The sequence below is a fragment of the Rhipicephalus sanguineus genome, chromosome 11 (assembly GCF_013339695.2).
Source record: "Rhipicephalus sanguineus isolate Rsan-2018 chromosome 11, BIME_Rsan_1.4, whole genome shotgun sequence".
Taxonomy (NCBI): domain Eukaryota; kingdom Metazoa; phylum Arthropoda; class Arachnida; order Ixodida; family Ixodidae; genus Rhipicephalus; species Rhipicephalus sanguineus.
In genome coordinates, this window is record NC_051186.1 from 93,267,021 (window position 1) to 93,292,096 (window position 25,076).

General features: G+C 49.2%; 1 protein-coding gene and 1 long non-coding RNA gene across 2 annotated transcripts; both read left to right on the forward strand.

Annotated features, from left to right (window-relative positions):
- Positions 1 to 10,152: 10,152 nt before the first annotated feature.
- Positions 10,153 to 12,867, forward strand: LOC119374421 (uncharacterized). The gene is made up of 3 exons (XR_005180169.2): positions 10,153 to 10,323; positions 11,885 to 12,010; positions 12,777 to 12,867. It is a non-coding gene; the product is annotated as an uncharacterized LOC119374421 (long non-coding RNA).
- A 1,859-nt stretch (positions 12,868 to 14,726) lies between these two features.
- Positions 14,727 to 21,345, forward strand: LOC119375234 (uncharacterized). Its single transcript, XM_037645417.2, has 3 exons — positions 14,727 to 14,847; positions 16,877 to 17,077; positions 20,814 to 21,345. The coding sequence occupies exons 1-3, from the start codon at positions 14,734 to 14,736 to the stop codon at positions 21,003 to 21,005; spliced, it is 507 nt and encodes a 168-aa protein (XP_037501345.2). The 5' UTR covers positions 14,727 to 14,733; the 3' UTR covers positions 21,006 to 21,345.
- The last annotated feature ends 3,731 nt before the right edge of the window (positions 21,346 to 25,076 follow it).

Sequence of the window (25,076 nt, forward strand, 5' to 3'; positions counted from 1 at the left end):
CAATTCAGAGCAGTTTCTCAGGCGTTATCACAACATATTGCCACATGACACCATATACAAGGCGTGTTCAAATTAAAAGGTACGAAACGACACTGTGCGTATAAACGAAAACTTTATTCAAGGTATACACCATAGGCCTGAGCAAAACGATCCCATTGATAAATGAGCCGAAGGACTTTTTGTTCCCAGAATTCCTTTGGCCGTAACGAGAACCAGTCCTTCACAGCGTCCTTGAGTTCGTCGTCCAAGTTGAAGCGCTTATCTTTCAGATGTTTTTTTTTCCTCTGTTCTTTTAGATGTTTTCTTTTTCAGATGTTTTTCTTTTTTCACCGCCAACATTCGTAATGTGACATGCCGATCACTTTTCACTAGCTCGCCCACCTTGTCGATGAGATTTGCCGTGATGACTGTGTTTGCCTGGCCTGGTGTTGGGTCATCAAACAAACTCTCACGGCCTGCACGAAAACGGGTACTCCATTTTCTCACGGACTTGTCGGACACAGAGTCTTCCCCGTATACGGTCACCGTCCGGCCGATGAATGGTGGCCGGTTTAACACCTTCCGCTGTCAGAAATAGAATATCGGTCAAGAAATCGAATCGATCGAGGAGCAGCCTCGCTGCCCCTTGATCGTCGAAATTTGCGATGTGAACGCATCTTGTCCTCGCACGCGCTGCCGCGTCAATTGAACGGCACTCTTTATAAGAGTCTCGGCTATCTCCTGCGCATGCGGGCAGCCCCGCATGCTCCGATCCACGACAGGGACTCCACTCGCACCCCTAGATGTCTCGCTACGTTCTCCTATAGAGCCATAGGTATATATGTTAACGGTTACGTTGTTACGAGGTTTCGTACCTTTTCATTTCAACACCCCTCGTAGTATGAGCCATATCCGTTGCGGCACGTACAGAGCTTGGGTGTGAAACAGAACATTTTCTAAACTGGTTTTCTAAAAGCCCATGGTTTTCAGTCGTAATGGGCTTTTTTAGGAGCTGGCTCGCCAGGTTCTTAAGCTGGGGCAAAGTCCCGCGCCGTACGCGTAACCTTAGTTCCAGAGGCGACCGCTATAGGCGGAACTCGCGCGAAAGAGAAGTCTTCTTCCTCTTGCTCTTCGAACGCCTTGATGACGATATTAACGCAGGTGAAACCACATATAGCATAGCCAACTGTAGTATGCGCACGTTCGCGCGAAAGAGAAGTCTTCTTCCTCTTGTTTCTCGAACGCCTTGATGATGACATTAACGCAGACAAAACCACATATGGTTAGACCGCGTCTCATACTTATACTTACGCTTACAGCTCAACGTTAAGAAAAGCTTAATGTTCCGCTCATGTGATCACTCGATCATTATTTCTTGAAAGAAAAAGAACAAAACATCAGGATACTAATAACATGAACGAAGAAGACAAGGTGGTGGAGCGAAGGGCTCGCCAGCTCCCCAATCATCATTCACTTGGTGGATATGGCGTAATTTTTTCCCTCTTGTTGTTTTTGTATTTTTTAATGTTTCGTCTAAATTGTTCAATTACTACTATAATATTCGTGTTTATTAACAACTATTTATTCCAATTGGCGCCATAATCTCAGTATGGATTCAGATTTTTAAGACCATATTTTATCCGTCCGACTCTTGGCGGAGTCCCATGAGTGGACAGGCGTCAATGATCCTAGGAGAACCATAATCATCATCGTCGATTCCGGTAGAGACATGCAATCCCGGCTCCCTCTCGTTTCGCTTGTGGCAATGTATCCTGTGACAGTACTGGTGATACTAAACGTATACGCTGAATACATATGTCACTCATATGTGCTAAGTTTGCGTATAGTCGTCAGTAGGGTATCGTGCCACGACCCTTCATGGAGACTCTCTCTCTCCTGCGCAGTACTCGCGCAGCCCGACGGCGTCGTTCCTGGCGGTGGACATATGGGCGCGCCTGGACTTGGCCGCCTACCTGGTGCAGCTGGCGCTGTTCTGCGTGTCCGCCTGGTGCTCGGCCTCCGACACCCCCTTGCACCAGAGCTGGCCCCCTGTCGCCATGTTTGTCGCGCTCGCCGCGTGCCGGGCACACAAGTTCTGGGTGCACCGAAGGGTGCGTACATGCGTACAATTAACACCGCCCGGGCACACCTAACGTACGCAAAGAACGTGCGCACCTATCAGGACGTGTGCAGGAAGTTGTAAGATACTTGCTGCGGCAACTTTGTTCGTTAAGCGTTAATTATAATGCGATGTATGTACAGCACCGACCTCAAAATCGAGTGAGTGCGAGCGAGTTGGTACGTCTCTTGGTACAGACAGCGCTATAGTCCTGTGTGAACCTTGTCTGTGTTTTCTTCGCGCTGTTTTTAACCATGGGTACCTCGGAAAAGCTACTTCGTCGCATCTTTAAACGTACTATGCGGCCTATACCGTACTTTCACATGCTCTATACGAACTACTTTAATTTTAAACTGGCGTACATTGTCTTTTCACTTCAACTTTAGTACTGTAATATACGTTCGTGGACTTGGACACATTTGTTATCATTCGATAAGCATATGGCTCTTTGTTTATTATGTTTAGAAGCTAACGAATCACGATCGAGCTCTCGTCAAGCGTCTGGTACTCCGAAACCCCACCATAGTTTGACGGAGATAGCGCGATACTGCTGAATGACAAGACTCTTTCTATGTGTGTGGATTTGCAGATTGTGCATCATTTGTTCTTAAACTTCGTCTTAGCGCTGCAGTCTACCGATGCATTGTCGACTCCTCCACGCAGAAACGCCTCATATCAACATCCACTGTCATAAACCTCAACGTCCACGTCGTGGCCGCTGGTGCAATGTATAAAGACGGTCCTGAAATCGCGTTACCAAGGCTAAATAGGCTAAGTACTCTTCTTGGTCGTACTTGATGGCACTATCAATGTTCTTTGAAATGGCAGCGCAAACTGAGGACGACCAAAGGCACGCGCAACACAAGCGCTGAACTTCGACTGAATCGTTATTGCTGTGCAGGCATATTTCAGGGCTGCTTGTGATACGCCACGCATGCACTGACAATAAGCTTGAATGAAGACTAACTATATAGCGGAATAATGTGCAACATCATATGTATATACGGAAAGATTCAAACTGGCAACCTTAATAAGGTATGCAATAAAATCGATGAAGAAACCACGCGACACAACAACCATAGATAACTCTTTTCTTGCGGATAAAAAATAAACGTAATTAACCAGTAGAGACCGAATTTCAGGCAAATGCCTATTTTGTTCCTTGCATTCCTGTCGTGTCACTTTGATATATGAGCATGAATTAGAGGTTAAGAAGGGGTTTTATAGTGTTTTTATAGTGCCTATAAATGCCTATTTTTGGGGTTCGTGCCTAAATCACTAAAGTGCCTATAAATGCCTATTTTCAAAAACGGCGCCTATACGAGCACTATTTAACCTCTAATTTCGCTTTCGAGTGCAGTTTGAAACCGTTATTCATGTTACCGGGCAATATTGACCTTTTAAAACTCTATGGGGTTCAACCTAGCCCTCTAGTTCAACCAACAACCGGAAAAACAGCCGCTAGCATCATTGAACCGTAATGGAAGCCCGTCTGAGCGTCTGCATGGGAATGGGGAGAGGGAAATAAAGATGGGAATCATAAAGAAGAGGAGAGTGACGTCCATTGCCCGGGACGCGGCGGGTGGCTTGTACATCCGGTTGTGCAGTCCAGTGTCCCCAAGGAAGTCAAGAACAGCCTTAAGACCTGGGTGTGGCGGTGGGCAGGGAACAGAAGGTCCCTCTGTGCAGCCGCGGGAAGGTGGAGAACGAATGCGAAACCGTGGAGTGCCGTCAGGTGAAAGGAGGGTTTAGATCAAAATAAATAAAAAAATGTGGCGCGCACGCGGCTCTTGTTTTCTTTGTAATTTACTTCTGAAAAAGCAGCTCACGAGGTGACATAAGCAATTGTAGTTAGACACCGGGAGTTGTTGCGTGCCCAATGAAGAGCGTTTTACCACAAGAATGTTTCAAATTGGTTCATTATGAGCCCAGAAACCGTGATGCGGAAAGGCGATCTTGAAACCCTTGCCACTAGCCCCGTGTAGCCTTCGCAAGCCAAGTCCCTTCCCTGCCCTATTCAGTATCGGAGCCGTAGGGTCACATTACGCAGACGCATGAACATGACGTGCCAGGGCCAGCTCGTGAACGCGATCGCTGTTGAGTCGTTTCGGCGTTCCTTTCTGTGGGATGGAACACTCGGTGCGCGCACGTTTGGAGAGGCTGGCTCGGATCATGTATCGTTACCGCGGTACACCGCGTCGCAGAGCTAGAACTGTTGTAAGGGACGATACACCAAAAAGGCGCGAAGCGTTGTCGGAGCTGGCATCGGCACGACGCGGGAATGGCGAGAACACGAACGCATGCGTCGCACGAACGCAGGCAGATTAGTCTGGCATCTCGCTGCGATTAGAAGTCAAAAAGAAAACGAAAAAAATTGGTGAAGGTTGCACTAAGCCGCTCAAAGCTCGAAACAGCGAAACTGGACGATTCTGAAGACTCATCTGGTCGCTCCGGTTGTTTCTAGGCCTTAGCTAGGTGATGCAGGTTATTTATACGTTGATACTCAGCGTAGAGAGGTTCGAGTTAAACCAGACAGTCACAGACACGACACAGACGTCCAAACTCCCGACACAGAACCTCGCGCTGAAACGAAGCGTTCGCACCTCGTAGATCTACGGGCACGTCGTCATTGACGTAGGCCTTCCATCGCTTCGGGGTCTTCTCGAAGCCGCCGTTGCCTTTCCCGTTCCCTAGTATTCTCTGGTTGTACGTACTCGGGCTCTTCGGCTCGCCGCCACAGCCATTTGTTGGGCTAAATGTCGCGTTCTTCATCTTTAGATGACCAGTGGTGAGTAGTGAGATTTACCCAATTTTTGTGGCACATACCCGTTTACGATGATGATAGTTTTCTGGTTGGCCGCACACATTACGGCTAGCCTTAACAAGTTTCGCTGTTAAAACACGTGCAAATTCCGTTGCTCTGTTTTATTATTTCTCTCAGCTTTCGGTTATTCGTTCAAGCAACAGAATAAACAAATTACACATGTCGTCTCGAATACTTCTCGCAGCGTCATATGCTATTGTTGGCGACGTCAGAGACTCAGAGCATCAATATCTACGTAGGTGAGCGACGTAAGAGCACAGGACCACTCATTGTTGAACGTCAGCCCTTCCTGCACAAATCAGGACCACTCGTTGTACGTCAGCCCTTCGATCTTGGGGCACGCGCCTACGGGAAGGGCAACGGCGTTCAGTTTGAAATTTCACATCTTTCCGCGGCGCGTAGCGTTGTAAACCTTGGCAGACGTTATCGTGAGCGCCCAGTGCATGAATTACGCTTGTCATCTCGAAATGCTCAAACATGGTGAGGACCCTTTGGGGTGTTCACCAGCAGGGGAGAAATTGACCCTACGCGATTGGCCCCGGCCATTACGAGGCATCCCTCCCTTCTGGTCGTTTAGCGGTCGCGTTATCTGCTCCTGTGCCGCCCTTCTCAGCCACGCCGAAAAGAAAGAGACCCAGGAGTGTGTTGATTCGGCGGGTGGGCACTTGACTCACCATGCTAGGCAATAAAAGGAGAGACCGTGTTCTGCGAGCCGTGCGGGTGAAGGTACAATTGCATGGCTATGCTGAACCGTTGGCGCATTTGTGCCATCATAAACAACATTATTACTGGCTTTCCTGTCGTACATTCAGGTCGGGCACATCTTTGTTTGAAATTACATGAATTTATGTAAAAATTTATGGTGCCTATATTTACGATTTTGGACGCCTAAAACGGTGTTTTGCCTGCCTATTTTTGGCGCCAGAACGCACTTTTTTAGTGTCTAAAAATCCGGCCTCTAATAATCATCAGGCGATCAGATACGAGAAAAGCGATACTCTGAAAAAAAAAGAAGTGTTCATTTAGCGCAAATCAAGCGAACGCAGCACAACAGGACTTACAAGGTCAGCAGTGTTTGGTACTGGGACACCCCAGTGCCCTGTGTCGAAAAGCCCCGTTGTGAGACTACCCCAGTGTCCGGCACTGAGACGCTACGGCTGTCCACTTTTGCGGACACCCCAGTACCCATTGCGGGACAGTGCCAGTGTCGGATAGCCGCATGCAGTGTGGGGCTGTACACTCTTTCGGCACTTGGCATGTACGAATCCCCGCAAGCGTTCCTATAGAATGACTTTCACTGAAGTAGTCCAGTACAACTCCGTTCGTTTTATACTCTCTAATTAAACCTGAATTTCGAGCACCTGTATCACGAAGGCTTCGGTCGCGCTTCCCTCTTCAAGTATTTTTCGCCGAAGTTTTGTCGTTCAGCGCTGTTTCACAATGGTTATTCTTCTAAAAGACCAACTATATTCCTTTCGCTGCACATACCCAACCGCGTTGGTTGTCCCCGCAAAGTGGCATCCCTTCGTGTTACAGAAACGCATTTCTAAACTCATTTTAGACTTCACAAGCTCGTATGCTGCAGGAGTGTAACAGGCATCCCGCGGGTGTTGCCAATATTAACGATAACCACAAGTATACATACGCTCGCAATGTCTTCGCTCACATTGCATTATTAGTAGCTTTATTTGAAGGTAACGCTAGTGAGAGATGTTTGCTCAATCGTTTTATCTAAAAGCGATCTTCCATCTGCAGGGCCAATTGGCTTTGATCGTATGTGCATAAAGCACTGGCTCTAGACCTGTTCAACTAACCTAACCTAATTATCTCTATTAATGACTGCATCGGAGCAACGGTTCCAAATCATCTTCGTGCAGAGTAACGGGAGTTAGAAGCACATGAAGCTGATAACGCACACTATCGGAACGCTGTGCAGATAGTATCGGAGGCGTGGCTCCACTGGATGGACCAGGCGATCAACCAGCGCGTGTTCCGCATGTACGACATGGCCGTGGCCTTCATCCACTCCGAGGAAGAAGTGGTCAAGAGCAGCGCCACTGTACCCACCGTCGACCAGGTGATGCTCTTCATGCGCGACGAAGCCAACCAAAACAAGCTACAGGCAAGTGCCACCATCAGTGCAGAGGCGTAAACGAAACAAGGGAAATTCTGAAAGGCTCGTTTTCCTTTCACAGACACAAACCTTAAATAAAACCAAGACAATGAAGCCAAGGAGTATGTGGGGGACGTTATTTGCAGTTACCGTATTTCAGTTGTTTATATATATATGAAGAAATTAAAGTGGACGAAAATACAACTTGTTTCCGATAGGGGCAGAACCTACATCAGACACGGGCGTAGGCAGAAATTTTTTTCGGGGGGGGGGGGGGGCACCTTCTTGATCTGAAGTGAGGGTCGGGCAGGCATATGTGACCGAGTGTCGTTTTGAGCTCTGTATGCCATGGCAAGAAAATTTCGAGGGGAGGGGGTGGGGGCACAGGCCCTGTGTGCCACCCCCTTGCTACACCACTGTCTTCAGATAACGCTTTCGATGCTCTACCGACGGCCGTCCTCCTGTCCTGTTTATCAGCTATTTCGATCGGCTATGTCCGAAGGTACGTTGTAGATTCGGTCCCTACCGGCGGCAAGTTGTTTCTTCTACTTTCATTTCTTCACGTTTATATCGCTATTACTACAATACAGTTAAAAGACTACAAATAATGTCCCCTATACCTTCATTGGCTTCATTGTCTGTAGATTTTCATTAGCCTTAAAGGAGTAGGAACGCGGAAACGTTGTTCTATATGGAGATGCAAAAAGCAGCAATTTATAGATCTCCTAAACTAGAGAATCCCGAAGATTGAAAGTCACGCATAATGCGCGATATCGCATAATGAATGCAGAGAATAGGTACCAAAGCAAGAGCTGGCACAGATATAGTGCACTAAGGAGAGCCCTCCTCGGATTCGTAGCCCGATGGAGCCGGGTACATCGTCTGCACTATACACATGGAACTATGGAACAGTTTTCTGTGCTTATACATTGCAGGGGATTCTGTAAACGTTAGACATATAACTACGGAAGGACTTAACGCGACAGCCATGTTCTGCCTTGTGCGATTGATCCCTTTAGCTGCACGTAAATGATTCTTGTGCGTTCGTTATGAAAAGTGGAGCACCACGCTCTTCGGAAGTTTTGAATGCACGAAAAAATACATGTTTCACAAAACACAACAATTACATGCGTAGATATATACATATATAAAGGTGTCCTCTTCACGAAACACGTTTCATTGCGGGCAAAACATGGTGCACAGGCTTCCACAAGGCACTTCTCCTTGCGCACAACCTGCTGCAGCGGACATGTGGCAGCGATCAGAACGTGCCTTCGAGTCAACGTTGAACATGTTCTAAGAACGTTAACGGCCACAGTAGTGTTTAACATTCTGCGTCTGTAATGCGTATGCTATCAAAATAAGCAAAAGAAAAGACACTAGAAAATCCATGGCCCTTCTTGTTGTATGATTGTCGTCGCACGCCGTGTAATGTGTTCGGAGCCTCGCTCTCATCTTACAGCGAGGCTGTTAGCCTCTAGTCGGTCGGTGTTTCTCGCAGCGACGTCCTCACGAAAAAAACGAAGTCAGAAAAACTCGGCGATCGAAGCGAAAAGTGCGTCCATTCATTGGTATCACGTTACGACATGCTGCGTGGCAATTGCTTCAATAAAGAACAAGCTTCCAAAACAACATAATTGAGGCGCTACTTCTAAAAACGCGAAGCACGTAGCTCTCGCCGCGTACCTCTCCCAGTAAAGATTGTTCCTGCGCAAATCGTCATGGTGGCGGTACCTTGCGACGTGGTGAGTGGTGTCACTAGCCTTTCAATATGATGTAACCAGCGTAGCCGATGATTACATTGTTGTAGCAGCACTGCTGTGGATAGGCAAACACAGTTTACAGACAGCTTGTGCAATGCAGCGAAAGTGGTCGCGGAGTTTATTGCGGTGTACCACGGAGACAATGAAGTGCGGTTGCCGCTACCATTACTGTAAAGCAATGAGGCGCTGCATACCCACCTCATCAGTTATGCAGTGGTTATAGCTACGGTTTCCAACAGCTTCGTTGGACGTCCACTTCCGCAGGGCCGGGATGGCGAGTCATTTTTCAAGCGTGAAATGCTTTTAGTTCCCGATGTCGGCAGCCTTCATGTGACCTTGAATCAAAAGCCAGCGGCGCTATCCAGGCTCTCAAACGATATCATCCGATTATTGTTGCGAGAGCAAAACCAGAAAATCTGAACAACCAGCCAAAAGCTTTAAAAAGTGTGGTCTCTGGCCTACAACCCTTCGTACAGGACCGCATTACAGACGCTTGTTACGGGCCAAGCAAATTACAAAAAAAATGTTCTTCCCAGTTGTTAGTGTTTGTGCACAGTATCACTAATGCTGTAAACTCTAGTACACTGAATTTTTATTTGCAATTTCTACGTTCCAAAGGCAGATACAGGGCCCCATACATATGCTGTTTTGAACGCCAGTGTCATGCATGTGTTCTTTTCAACGCCAGCGGTCGGCGAGTACACGGCGCGCAGCCGGAGCTAATCGCGGAGGCCACGGCATCGCGGCGCGGAAGGCCGCCTCCTTCAAGAGATGGCGCCCCGCCGCGAGCGGCGCACCTCACAGCGTGGCGCCCAGAATTATGAATAGTGTCACCTCCGACCAATCTGCGTTGCCAATAGCCATTTCATGCGTACATCCACTCTCGATTGCGGGGGAGCCAGCCACCGTTAGTCTTTTTCATATCTCCCAGTCTTTCTCTCTTTCTGCTCTTCAGGCGTGTAGGCGTAGTGGCCACTTAGCGGATATAATTGATAGCACCTTTTTTCTCTCTCTTTGTGGTGTTTTTGTACATTTACATGGATATGATATACGAGTACTACGGAATACCACATGCTCCAGAAAAGCTTATGAAAGGGAGCAATTATTATCCACTTCCTCAAACCTCTAGACATTAAATCAATACGAATTTCAATTCCAAATTTCTCAAAGTTCCATCGTTTAAGAAAAATTGGTCCTCAACCGCGATGCTGTGTTTACTGGAAATCCGCGCAGACTTGATTTGGAGTTAACTTCGGTCTACAAATGAATGCTTGTCTATATTTCCCCTTTCAATTTTCTTTAATGAAGAGCAGCAACAAGAAAGAACGACGTTCACTCTGGATCTGAAAACTGGTTGCAGCTGCTGAAGGAGATAATACTCATCCAGCAGCGGTACCCTGAGCTGGAGTGCGTGGCCCGGTCACGGCTCATCGCGCGGCGCATCCTCAACTCGACCCTGTCCGCCCTCAACGATCTCCACGAGAGCGGACTCGTCGAGGAGCACCACTACGCCGAGCTCGTAACGGTATGTATACACACATCGAGGACACTGCGTAGTGTATAGCCACCGCCTCAACATTTACAGTTGAAACGCGATTTAACGAAGTGATGACCGCACCCGATATATTTCGTTAAATTGGGAAGTTCGTAAAATAGAGAAAGGGATGTTTTGGTTCTTAGAAATCTAAATTTATGAAGTAGCGACAGTTGTGAAGTAGCGAACCTATCGCGCCATTTTATTTTGCCACTAACACACGCTCGCGCGTGCGCAATGGTCCTCAAGGACAGTCCTGGCATTAAGCTTCCCATGTCCGGACGATGCAGGTGAGGTAGACGGTCACGTGACGCTATGACAAAATGCCGATATGCAAAGACGGGGAGAACGAATGCAGTAGTTGTGCAAGAAGGTAGAGCATGAACGTCGCAAGGAGATGATCAGTGCCATCTGTTGCAAAAACCATTAAATAACGTAAGCAACCATCGTGTTCCTGTGGGAGCATTTACAATGTCGACAAACCACCACCGCCCATATAGGGCAATTTGGTACGTAAAAACACTACCGACTGTTGAATCCGTTGTTCCGTGCATGGGTGCCAAAATAAAACTAAAGGTCGTCACTAGGGCGGCTATGTGCTTTAACGTGACAGCGTTACGGCGCACTCCCGAAGAAAAACCCGCACGTGCCAAAATTACAAAGCACTGCATTTTTGCACATTTATCCCCGAAAAATCTTCGTTACATTGGGTTTAGTTCCATGGTATCTTTTTTTATTCGAGCTGATGACGACACTGAACACTGTGGGCACCGGCCAGGAAACGAAAATTTCTTCGTTAGATCGGGAAATTCGTAAAATCGGGTTTCGCTAGATCGAATTTCAACTGTACTGCGCCTGTCTGCCTCCAGTGTTTTCCATATACTAAACAGCGCAATAGCGGAGCTTCCGGTCGCCGTCACATGCGGCAGTGCCTCAATCTATAAAGAGACGGGTGTTCTTTGCATTCCCCCTCATCGAAATGCGGCCGCCATGGCCGGGAATCCGTCTCTTTCATTTTCCTGTGCTGCCCTCTGCCGTTTCGGTAGGGGTTTGGTAGGGGCCTCGACAAACGGTATCGCCAGAAGCAAAGCCTCCGAGATGATGAGACGTTTCGCGACTTTTCCGCTAGGGGAGAGCGCATGCGTGGGGGCGCCTTGAAAAAGGCGGATTGAACTCGCACCCTCGAGCCTGGCAGCGCCACACGAAAGAAATCGGTTGTTCTATTCATTCTCATGCTACCATAAGCTTTGTAATACTGATGAGCCAGGCCCGTAGCCAGGAATTTTTTTAGGGGGGGGGGCAGGGGGAACTTGCTGAAACCTTGACTATTTGAGAAAAACACCTATTTTCAATATTTACTTTTGCTAAAAACACCTACTTCTCCAAAATTACGGGGGGGGGGGTCCAGGGCCCCTAGCCCCCCCCCCCCGGCTATGGGCCCGACTCATGAGCTAATGCCTCAAAGAGCCGACCCTTCTACATTCGCTACGCAATACGTGGTGTTGTCGTACCCAGCATACAAGGCGTCGCATGCACCCTGCTTGCCTTTCAGTGCCTGGAGCAGCTCATCCGGGACCTGAACCGGCTTCCCAGCTCGGTTTCGGTGCCCGAGACCACCATCAGCTTCCTTCTCAGCGTGCCCTGGCTGCCCGCAGAGAGCGTGCCCCGCCTAAAGGAGGTGACACCTATCTATCTATCTATCTATCTATCTATCTATCTATCTATCTATCTATCTATCTATCTATCTATCTATCTATCTATCTATCTATCTATCTATCTATCTATCTATCTATCTATCGATCGATCGATCGATCGTCGGATACAAAATAAAGCACGAGAGGCCTCACCCATATGACCCCCCCCCCCCCCCCGTCTGGCTACGGGCCTGCCATAACAATAAAGAGACGTGAGTGGCTGAAAAGGCATAAACATTTCCTGCATTACCCAGCCTTTATAGAATTCAAGAAATCTAATTCAGATCCTTTGAGCGGTTGCTCCAACTCACTTCTGCGTTTTTCTGGCGTTTCAATAGATAGTGAGTAAGGATGAAAAAATAAAGATGGCCAGCCAGTAAACGCAAAGGTTCTTCAAACGATTTTATTGCGATAGGAATTATATGGACACCCTAGGGGCATCTTTGCCGTCGCCGTCGTAGTGAGGTTCTCCATACATACCGAGGGCGATAACATCGCCCCATGCGCCGTATGTTTTTGCTTCAATGACATACCCTGTATTCTCATATCTCTTGACGGCGACAGGGCTCGAGTTTCGTGTGGCTAAATCATTTCGATCACATGCAGCCTAACATCGACGCTTCACCTCTATTCGGCATTTAACGGTGGAATACGCTAAGCAGACAATTCATTTTCGATTAGTGTTCGGGGTTAAGCATATATGCCTGCGCTACAAAGATGCAATTTCACTTTCTTTGTATAATCTCACAGCTTTACTGCTGGAAGTATGACAAGGGCAAGCAGCTTGTGTCGTACGGGAAGCCGCACCAAGCCATCCACATCGTCTTCTCCGGAATAGTGAGGTGTGTATGATCTGAACACATACACCACATATACGTGTTATATACGTGCGAGGTTTAAGAGGACAGTAAGCATACAGGTCAATTCTTTGCTGTGTTTTGCATGCCGAAATCACGGTGTGATTATGGGCACGCCGTATGGAGGATCCGGATTAGTTTCCACTACCGGGAGTTCTTTAACGTACACATCAGTCTAAGCAAAGAGGTGCTCTTTGCATTTCACCCCGCATGGAAATGTTGCTGCAGTGGTCAAGAGTCGCACCCGGGCCCTTAATCATAGCAGCGCGACACCTGACGCGCAAAGCTACCACGTCGGGTAGGTTATATGTTATGCTGTGGATGTATTTAAAACTCCGCGCCTATCTGCCGAGAAATCGTCTCTTATTACGTGTGAAAATACAAGCTTCACGTTCTATGCTTGTATACGGGTTGAGTTAATTTACCAACTATATGGAATTCATTCTGGTTCGAAATGGACTCATATTCCGTAAATTTCCAACTTCTTCCTCCACTCTACAGCACCTTGCTACCAGTTGGTCAATTCTTTTTCTATTCCGTCAAGAGTATCGCCACTACAGTTTGGATATATCAGATATTTAAATTAATTTCAACGACAACTCGATGAATTAGTAACAGTTGCTAATCAAATAATAATAATACTAATAATATAATAAATAATAATAATAAGAGAAGAAGAAGAAGAAGAGAGAGAAGAAGAAGAAGAAAGAAGAAATCTGGGGTTTAACGTCCCAAACCATGCTATGACTATGAGAGAATGCCGTAGTTGGAGGGCTCCGGAAATTTTTGACCACCTGGGGTTCTTTAACGTGCACCTAAATCTAACAGTTGCTAATCTACGTCAAAATATACATTTATGAGTATGGATGTTACCTGTTGTCGAGTGCGAACTGAGCGTGCTGCCCGTCAACTTGAAATGCACAAATGATCTATGCTAGGCCGGCAACCCCCTTGATGGAATCGCAAATCGCACGCGCTGCAGATCGAGGGCAGACAGCATAGTGCATCCCGGCGACAGCCGCTGCTTGCCAACGCCGACTCGCTCCAGTTCTTCACGTCCGAGGGCTCCTTCACCGACTTCCTGGTGGCACCCGGATCCCTCGGCATCATCGGCTTCCTCAACAGGAGCGACTCCGTCTGTGACGTCATTTGTGAGACCGATATTGAGGTAGGCGTGCAGTTTTCTCAACAGATAATATGCGTCGATGTCGTTGTGGCCGCCATCGTGGGGTACCAGTCACGTTGACAACTGGTTTAACGAGCAATATGAGAGCAGAACAGCGTGAGCGCCGTTGTCTAGTGTCGAGCAGTGAATTGAACGAGGCTATCGTCTGCGTATCGGTGCGGTTTTCTGGGCCACTTGGTACATGATGACAATGTAAAGGGTTCCAGCAATTTACATCGTAACCTGCTAAAAACCCTTCACGCTGTCATGCATTGGTGCGACCACTGCGTGGCTGCCTTTTAAGAAAGCTCCCCTAGATTATTTGCAAATGCTACTTTAAGGGTTCTTTAAGACTTGGCTTAGGCGGACACTAAGTGGTAAGTTAAAGTTACTATGCCGTTGCGTAAAGGCATAGCGTTTGTGGAATAGCAAAACTCGAAAACCCGCGCAGATATCAATAGAGGAGGACGTTGCATAGACACAACCTTGAAACGTAGAGCGGTTGAATAATTAAAATTGGCTCTTCGCGTGCATTGTCTGTACCAATAATTTACCTTTATCGGCTTGTTGAGTAAGTGTAGCCATTCGATAAAGATTATTGCTGTACATGGTCTTTCGAAGCATGCAGCAAGCACGGCATCTTTCATTCTCCCCGCCTGCAGGCGTGCGTGATCCGATGCGGCTGATGGACAGGCTGGTGGCACGGGACTGCTCCACGCCGTGCATCCTCTACCGCATGTGGCAGTGGGTCGCCGTGCGTATCGCCCATGCCTTGCTGCGTACACGAGAGGAGTTCGAGGTGCGTCCGTTGGTCATTTTCTGCGCCATTTTATAGAGGGGTGACATATCACAGCGGGGCTGTAATAGCACAGCTGCTTGATTTTGCGACTTCCGTCCGCGTCCGTCCCCGAACCGTAGAAAACCTACGTCGCCGCCCTCGAGATATGTATATCATCATGACGTCACAGACAATGGCGTAGCCATGGGGGTGGGGGTGTTGTTGAACCCCCTTCCTGAAATGTTTCAAGTTTCCATGTGTATCTATAGACGTACACATGCAACGCACGCACTAACGTACTAGAGTATGGTTGAACACCCTCCCCACCCCATAAACTATTTTGGCTACGGCCCTGGTGAGAGATGACATTTTGTTACGTCATCGTGACGTCACATGGTGTTATTACATGACGTCATCAATTGATATCATCGATCTGTGGGCCGATCCCGGAGGCAATGCAACATAAGTGCAAAAAGCTTTAGTGGGGCAGTACCCGTTTCGTACGTGTTGCGCCAAGTCAGTCGAGTATAGACGCTGCACTGGCGCGGTCGTGCGTGGCAAGTATGGGACGACCGCTCATTGTGAAAACGCCCGAGCAGCAGCGCGCTTATGAAAAACGCTGACGATAGCGGAGACGGGAGTGCGCCCGTCGGCCTCCCTGGCCACCAACTTTCACAGAGTGCAAAAACTTTTTCGCAGTTTATTTCGTTAACAACACCGTCGTCTGAAAATGGCCAGCTGTCTTCATGGGGAACATGTGAAACAGCATGCAGATTAGTTTGTTCTGATCAAGGCGGCACTAATATGTACGGAATGTAGACCTTCAAGATTTTGGGGCGCAAAATTGCAACAACGTTCGTGTGCTCAGCTTAGGTGAATTAATCCGCTAACATTCAATAAGGCGTCAATCTAAACCCGCCAGTTTAATATGAAGTTTAGTGCCAAAAGCACATAGTGAAGTTGACTGGTGGTTTTCGAGGGTCTACAAATTAATATATAAGTGAGGTCAAGGCAGAGGATTAGACAGCGAGACGACATTAATTTGCAGGCAGAAGAAGATGGGTTGATAGAGATGCAAGTCGGTCTGTTCAATCAGTTTGGTCCGATAAACGCACAAAAGGTCGATGCATGAGATTTGTAGTCTGATTTAACTGATTCGTTACGAAATTCGTGAATACTATAACTGGACGCTTGTTTCCGGCACCCATTAGCACGGAGACTATTGTGTTAAGAAAGCGGCCGGCGGGGTACTTCCTCTTCTTGGTCCACAATCCGCCTCTTTCACTGATGCTCCGGCGCATGCGCCCTTTCCCTAGCTAAAAAGTCGCGAAAACGTCTCTTCATCACGGAGGCTTACCTTCTGGCAGTACCGATTGTCCCGGCCCCCACCAAAGCCCTACCAAAACGGCAGAGGGCAGCGCAGGAAAATGAAAAAAAGGCGGATTTATGACAAAGGTGAGCATGATGGAAAGGCCTCACAGGAATGGGGTGTAGTACAGCAATATGCGATCATCCCACGCATTTGTGAAGGATGGCCTTGAGGACACGATGGCTTGTCACAGTGAAATACGCCGACAGCACCGGCATACCAAGTGCCACATTGTGTCAGACTGCAAGAGTGGCTTGTGCTTGGTGTTACGTTTAAATTCAGAAAACAGCACGACAGGACAAGAAAAGGGCGTCGGTCGTCTCTCTTGTACTTGTACGTCGCGCTGCTTTTGGGCTGAATTACGCAGTCACTAGGAGAATCCCAGGTAGCATTTGTCATCCTATTAAATCCGCAGTAACCTTGTGTAACTCAGAATATTCCGTGTTGAAACTAACCAAATATTTAGAAAAACTATTTGTTTTCGTAATGGTATACATATTTGGCTGTGTTTTATACATTTATCAGCCCCTGAGAGACTGCCGTTTACTTATGGAGCAAGTGGGCGAAAGTAGACTACTGAGAAATTGGTTCGGCGGTCTGTAAACGATCTAGTGTTCCTCTTTAAGGATTGCAGTAATGATGCACTTAATTAAGCATGGCATGATATACATTGACGCATAGGGCGTGGACACGGACGCCCTCCGGCGCTACGTGGAGGACGGCCGCCTGCCGTACCTGGGTCGCGCCCGCAGCGTCGTGTTGGACGACGACGTGGACTGCGCCGTGCTCGTGCAGGGCACCATGTGCACGCAGGGCACCGGCGGCCGCGTCTTCTTCGGGCCGCAGTTCGTGCCCGAGAGCGTGCGCTGCCTCGACATACAGGTGAGCAGCGCATATCGTATCCAGGACTCGTACGGCTAATAGCAGCTTTGTTTGCGCACTTAAATGTCGAGTTGTCCGCTGTGGTGACCTTTAACTTGTAGGTGACTTTAAGAGGGTCCTGAACTACCCTTCGGGCTTGGTGAAACATCTTATCTACGAATGGCAAACACTGAAGCATTGTGAACAGTTAAGCCAAATTTTGTGCAGTACGCGGCACATACAGACTTTACAAGCGGAGTGCGAAGTTGCCACTTTCTCGAGTGCTCTCTTGCATACAGAGGCCTCGTCCTCACTCATTTTGGTGGGTGGGGCACCAGCTGTATGTCATCAAGCAACAGATTGCTGCTATTGGTCGGCAGCTGACATAAATTAGGAGCGGCGTTTGGATCAGATGAGCTTCTTGCCACGGGGTGTCGCCTTGTACCATCGCCGCTAACGTTACTATGTAGCAACACCATCTCGCACAATAGTTAAACGGGACAGAGCGATTCCGTTCATGACGCTCACTGACATAGCTTCTTTCCCCCTTAATTGTCATATCTCACTGTGTAGCTTCCATGGCGCTCGTCGGGAGGGGACAAGAGAGAAAGCGCTAAAGTGTGCGACAAATCCCCGTAACCTCTCTCGTTCTTGACGGATTCGAGACTCCTGACGGTTCTTGACGGATGCGAGATTTTTGCGGCGATTGATTCGTGACAACGCCGGAGACCGAAGGCCCGCGGTCGCGAAGCTCTGTAGGCGTATCAGTAAAAAATCGCCAGGGCCTGCGCGGGAACACGCAGCACAGTCACAGCGAAAGCTGGAAAAGCGGCCTTTCTAGAGCCCGTTGTAGACTCTCTTGGGGCAGCTAATACAAGTACACATGTAGGTACCCACTACGCCATAAATCATCGTAACTTTCATGAAGTAGGGAACACCCGCTATGCCATTACTCGCCATTCTGCGGAGAAGCGTGGGTACCCGTTACACGTCTGTAAGGCAATTATTTGCACTTGTTTATGTTGTGGCTGATGACGATGAAGAATTATGGCGGACCTTTGTAATGTGTTGGAAGCAATCACAACCCGGTCACTTCGTTGCGCAATTCGCATTGTGTGACGCCTGGTTGTTATTTGCTCTTCTACGACGCTATATTACACACGTTAACACGACTGCTTGCCCTACCATGACACATGTATAGGGCATTTTTACGAAAGAGTTTCAAGCACCGTAGCTCTGTGGGGAAGACTCGACTACCACGCACGGGACCGGGTTCAAATCCCGTCCGTTCCTGAAAATTATTTCTCGCTTCTTTTTTTTCTTATTTCGCGCGATAGTGGTTACGGACGGCGGCGGGCGGACAACTACCCCACTGCCGTTGTGATCTGATAATAGAGTTTGCTGTAAACGTCAGTTTCCGCCGCAACGGCGAACAATGAATGCGATAGCAACAAATTGGAATGTAGACGCGAAGAACGGAAAACCAGCTCGAAATTTCCAGCGCGTCCGCTCAGCGCAAAGGACGCACGAAATGAACAAACACAGACGAGCGCGAACTATCATGCCGCCACAGCTCGACACTTGAAGCGCACTGCTCACACATAAAGCAGACACACGAAACGAACGAACAGGTACACAAAGGAGTCGAGCGCGAACTACTGTCACAGTTGTTACTTATTTCTGTTTGAACAGCGCGCTCCTTTCGCAGACGCGGCTGCTGCAGCAAGCGAAGTGACATACGTACGCTCTGTGACTTTAGCGCGGACATCGCGGGGGAAAGCACAAGACAACAACCCCCTGCTCCCCCGCCGAGGCCCGCCCCTTTTTTTCCTCGGATAAGCGCACGAATGCGACCACAGCCATGTAGGGCGAAGAGAAACAGCGTTCTCAGGAGCGCGGGGCTGAGTGTACAAATAGCGGGGCGAGTTGGCCGACGCCGTTCAAGAGCGGCCGTTGGCGCTCCCAGGCGCCATCTCGCTGGTATAGAGAAACGCTTATAGCGCCTGCCGTCTGTGATTACTGCGTAAAGTGTGTGTATATAACGCTCGCCGTTAGCCACCTGGACGATCTGCTGCTTAGTGGCATACTAGTTAGAGCCACGCGCTACGGATCGAGAAGGCGCTGGTTCGATTCTGCGCTTCGGGTGATTTTTTCAGAATTAGTTAGGGCGAAGCTTCTTATGCCGTAGGTCTGTCCATCCTCCGTTTGCAGCCTTGTGGTAGCCACCTCTAGCTCGTGAGAAGCGCGCGTTCTGGTATGCAGTAGAAGAAGAAGACGACGTTTCAGAAGTAACGCGCCATGAGGCTCCCTCTTGGCACGCTTTCTCTTTAGCTCGGAGTCGCCAGATGGAAGTCAAGGCTGCGGAACGGAGGGCACGGAAGGCGGCGGCAGCGCGCGCTCGCAGACAGAATCCTGAGGTGAGAGCCCGCGAGTCCGAAGCTGCACGTCGACGCCGCGAAGCAGATTCCGCCGTTCGAGCCCGCGAATCCGAAGCTGCTCGACAAGCTGCACGGCTGCGGCGAGAAGACCCCGCCGTTCGAGCCCGCGAGGCCGAAGCTGCTCGACAAGCTGCAGGGCTGCGGCGAGAAGACCCCGCCGTTCGAGGCCCACGAGGCCGAAGCTGCTCGACAAGCTGCACGGCTGCGGCGCGAAGACCCCGCCGTTCGAGCCCGCGAGGCCGAAGCTGCTCGACAAGCTGCACGGCTGCGGGCGCGAAGACCCCGCCGTTCGAGCCCGCGAGGCCGAAGCTGCACGGCTGCGGCGCGAATCGGATCTTCAAAATGTAAGGACCGTGAAGCGGCGAGAAAGCGCGCGTACAGGCAGGCAGAGCCCGAGGCTGTGCGAGCACATGAAGTGGCTGCAAAACGCATCAGGCGGGCTCTGCCCGAAGGCGCCGACGCGCGCTTCCAGTGGGACTTCCTTGATAACAGTTTCGGCCATAGTTGCGGTGTGTGCAACAGAATGGTGTTCTCAAACAATCTAATCAGAATAATTTCCATCAAGAAGGACTACTACGCTTGCGCCAATGCCATCGCCGTGCTGCAGCGCGAGTTCGCTTCGCCCCACTCATCATCATTCACCACGTGACATGCTGTGATTTTTTTCTTTTGGACTTTTATATATTATATATTGCGCGCGCCAGGCTGTGCGCAACTGAGGCGCACAGCCGGGCGCGCGCCGGCTCCAGTATGTCTGCCACGACTATGACGTCAACCCTCTGGAATGCGCAGATTGGCGAGGCGCGCGCGGCGGCGGCTCCGGTGTGCCATCTTGTGAGCCGTATGACGTCACTGCTTCTTCTCGCGCATGCGCAGCACGACGCTCGGACTGCCACGCGAACTGCCCAGCTCGGTCAGTGTAGCTAACGCTACGAAAGTTGTTACCAACCAAGGAATCAATTCGTGGGGTAATATATGCTGACACCGAGGTCATTCGATAATTGCTTCAAAACGTGGTTCAGGATCCCTTTAAATAGATTTATCTATTCCAACTTGTTTAGACATCGTGATTAGCGGCCGCGGTGGTTGGACAATAGAAATGAGGGTGAGGGCTTCGGCCACAACAGCGGCGCCAAAATAAATGCGGAACGGCGTATTGCGAAACGGCGTGATTGGCTTCCTGAAGGTGACATCCTTGTTCTCTTCGGTATCCCTATAGGATAACGGTTACGAATACCTCGGGGCTATGTGTCGCCTTATCTCTATAAATTAGCCCTTTTAATTCGTTGCAAATATAACCCTCCTCCTTCTCACCGCAGGGCAACCCCGATACGCGTCCGTTGCCGGTGCTGCTGCTCCTCTGCAAGCACCGGTACCGGCTGCCCAACGAGCTCGACTGGCAGAACATGCCGGGCGAGCTCTTCTCCACCGAGCCCGAGTACCGGACGCGCACCATCACGCAGCCGGGCCGGCGCCTTTCGCAGCGTTCCGGCGCCGCCAGGCGGCGCTGAATGCCGACTATTTTGGAGCGCCATGCCACGTGCGTGACGCTCCTAAAATAATTCACGATAGCATTCTTGATAAAAGACAGTCGTATCGTAACTCTGTGCAGGATTTCGCCTTACCTTCGTGTTCACCCGATTAATCGTCGGCGGCAACTGCGTTTTTGAAACCTCCGAACTAATCGACGTATTAAGGAACTCTACTTGTAGACCTTTTGCAGGCATCTGCTCCAGAGATCGAAGGCACAAGTCGTGAGCGTGGGAATGGCATTTAGTTCTTCCCTCAAACCTCAAAACATTAGTGAACATTTAAATATGTTAGCGTACTATTCGGCATGTTGCACGTCTCTTGCTGGACGTTCTGTTAGCGTAGATAGATTCACTTCCTTAACAGGAACTCAGTGTGTCCCATGTAAAACGCGTTTCACAAGCATTCCTCCTGTAGTGAATTTAATATTGCCTTCAAAGTTATATAAAATGTAGCGAACTTTTTGTGGGATTTCATCCTTTTCCTTTCTGAAATCTGACGCGTTAGCCATACACAATGAGCGACCGCAAATTTGCAGAGGTTCATTATCCACACACGTATGCAAGGAAAAGAGCGCGGATATTTCCAAATAAAACTGACAGAGAAACAATGGTCCGTTGTTAAATATGCCCTACTTTAGTGTTGATGTTTGACGAAATAAAGGAAATTGACAAGCATGTTTGTGGGTTCGTGTTATATTGTACATTGCGCAACTTCATTCAGCACACTTCAGGATTATATTTACCTCTCTGCATTGCAGTAGCAGTTATTTTTTGTGGGTCTTGGGTGTGTGCGTGTGTCACTTTGGGAGGCATTAGTAAATGCAATGTAGATTTCTCTAACGGTAACTGCAATGGAAGAGACGTGTCCTGGTTTCCAATATTAACGCCCTCGTCTCTTACTGTAAAGCGGCCTCCGTTACAGCACTCTGAGAAAGAAGGGCGTATTGGGGCGTGTGTGCGGCGTCTTCTGCCACACAACAATCGCCGGGCTTGCTCGCGTTTCTTTTCTCGCAAGCTGTAGACTCGCTTTCCTATCGGGAATGCTATATACGCGCACGCCGTTCTTGACCTGGAAATACCGGGCGCGCGGCGATAATGCAGCGCGCGAGATTACCGTTATTGCCTGGCAGAAAGACTCCTCAAATGCGTTTTTTTTTATTCTAGAAAGACAATGTTAAAATCAGCGTATACGTAGACGATATTTTGCATATGGGCCTCTCGAGTAACGCGTCCACAAATGCGAGCAAGATTATACAACAGGCTGCGTCAATAGCATCCAAGCATTTGCGCCGTCAAGGCCTGCCACTTTCAACGGCAAAGTGTGCAGCATTGGCGTTCACAAGAAAGTCAATGACGCGGTATCCCATCTTCGCTGACGAAGCAGCGATTCCTGCTGTCACGCATTACAGATATTTAGGTGTCGTTATTGACCACAACCTGTCTTGGTCGAAGCATGTCACGGCGCTACGGACCAAACTAGTCAGCTTTGTAGACGTGCTTCGTGTTGTAGCTGGACTAAGATGGGGCCCCTCTGAGGAAAGCCTTCTGCCGCTATACCAGGCATTGTTTGTGGGATATCTACGCTACAGCTCACCTGTGCTTTCACGTATGCGCACAACGTGCATTCGTACGTTAGAGCCTTCAAGCGCGAGCACTCCGGATATGCCTAGGCCTCCCGCGATGTACTACAAGATGAGGCACCATTGAAGAGTCACGCACCCAACCTATAGAGAAGATATACATGTCTTGTGAACCTGTTCGAGTCCACCTTCGGCTGCTGACCCGGCATGCGCACCACCACCTGTCTTCACTGCAGGCGAACCGACCAGGCTGCGCCTACTCAGAATGCATCAATACTCACAGGCCTACTATTCCTGTAGGTTTTGCACTAACCGTCATCCCTGAAGTGCCACTGTGGACACTGCGTAAACCACTGGTGCACCTTCAAGTACCTGGGATTCGGAAGAAATCACGTGTTGCTTGTGTTGGCCTCTAGCAAGTCACCTTGGCGTACTTGACTGAGCAATACAACGACACTGTACACATATACACTGATGGTTGTGTGACTCCGCACGCTTCGACTGCCGCTTTTGTGATCCCTCAGCTGGATATTTACCGGCACTACAGGTTAGACCAGACGTCCTCATCAACAGCAGCAGAATTGGTTGCTATACGAGAAGCTGTTCGATTTGTATCCGACCAAGCGCCACGCAAATGGACAATACTCTTTGATGCGGAATCCGCATAGCAAGCATTCATGCTCAAGGAAAGGACAATATTACGTATTGGCTTCCGAAATCATACAGGCATTCGATATCACGCAACGGAATGGTCACACTGTCATCTTCCAATGAGTACGTGGACACTGTGTCTTGGCAGGCAACGTGCTAGCTGATGCTACAGCAAAAGCCGTAGCGTATAACGGCGCCGTTCTCGTAAAAAATTTGTATTCGCGAAGTGGCGTGAACTCTTTGATAGGATCGCTTATGCGAGAGCTTACAACAGCTTACTGGTCTAACCCGAACCATCGGCATAGGCATCTGCGGGAAACAGACCCTCACATAACCTTTCGACTCCCGGCTAAAATAAAGTGACGCCACGCCAGCCTGCTGCACCGGATTCGACTAGGCGTCGCCTTCACTCGACGCTACGCGCACCTTATCGGCCATGCGGACAGCCCAAACTGTGAGCGCTGCCAAGTCGATGAAAATCTAACCCATATATTGTGCGACTGCCCTCTGTACGTGTCCCAGCAGAAGACGCTGGCTTCAACGTTGGCTGGCATCGGTATGAACACTGCAAGTGAAACTAATCTATTGTCCAAAATGTCCGACCCGACAGCATCAAAGACTGCTGAGGTGACTCACTGTACATGTGCTCCCGATTCGGCGTGCAATTCCTGTGGATCGCCGCCTCGCAGCGCCTGACTGCTTGCAGCATTCAACTCAGCTCAAGAAGCGCCATTCAGAGAGACCACGCGCAACTACGTGAGTTTTTATTTACGCAAGTACTACTCTTGAAAGTTGCAAGCCGACGGCCGCGCCCAGTTAAGCCTACTGAGGATTGCCGAGCCAGCTCGCCGAGGCCACGCGCCTCGCGCCTCGTGCCTCGAGATCCACGTGCACACCGCGCCGTCCGACAGGGTTTTTAAATGTTTTTTCGTTCTTCAAAGTAGGCTCCTTATAACATTATGGAAATTCAGCGACCGACCTCTCCAGCGGGAGCTACAAATACTGAAGCAGAGATGAACGACATGGAACCAACGTTCGACAGCAATAGCGGAAAAACGCTATGCAAGAACGGACCGTGGATGACGCTTTTAGCGCGACAACAGAAGAAGAAAGAATTCGCCGCATCAGAGAAGACGCAGAAGGAGTCTGCATGTCACCACAGCCAGGGCAGAACACGAATGATGAAAAACCGCAAGGAGCGCCTCAAAAGTATTTGGGCCACAACAACGCAAGCAAGTGATTTTCTCGCTGGCCAACGGTTCCATCGCTGCCAGAAAACCATTACAAGATTGTGTACAGACCTCAAGCAGGAATGAAAGTATCCAACTTGAAAGACGGAGTTATAGTGCGAGGACTAGCCCAAGCATGTGGAGTCACACTTCAGGAACTCTATGCTAAAGTCATCATACAGACACAGTGGCACCAGCACTTAATTTTGGCGAGTACAGAAGAGGAGGAGTGTGCACTTAAACTTGCACAAGTAACACACATCCAAATAGGACAAACAGCATACGAAGTTACACCGTACCTCAAGCCGATTCCGGGCGGCGTACGCGGCGTTGTTCACGGAATAGAAGAAGGCACCACGGACGAGCAGTTAGAAGATCTACTTGCAATGAACAACTGCAAAATCCTGTACGCTAGAATGCTGGGCAGATCGACGTCGGCAGTGATCACTTTCGAAGGCCCGCACGTGCCGTTCTACGTTAAAGTAGGATGTACACTCAGCCGCTGCAGACCGTACAGAAAGTCGGTCCAATACTGCAGATCCTGTGGGGAGATAGGACACAGGCAAGACGTCTGCCCCAACCCCAACGAC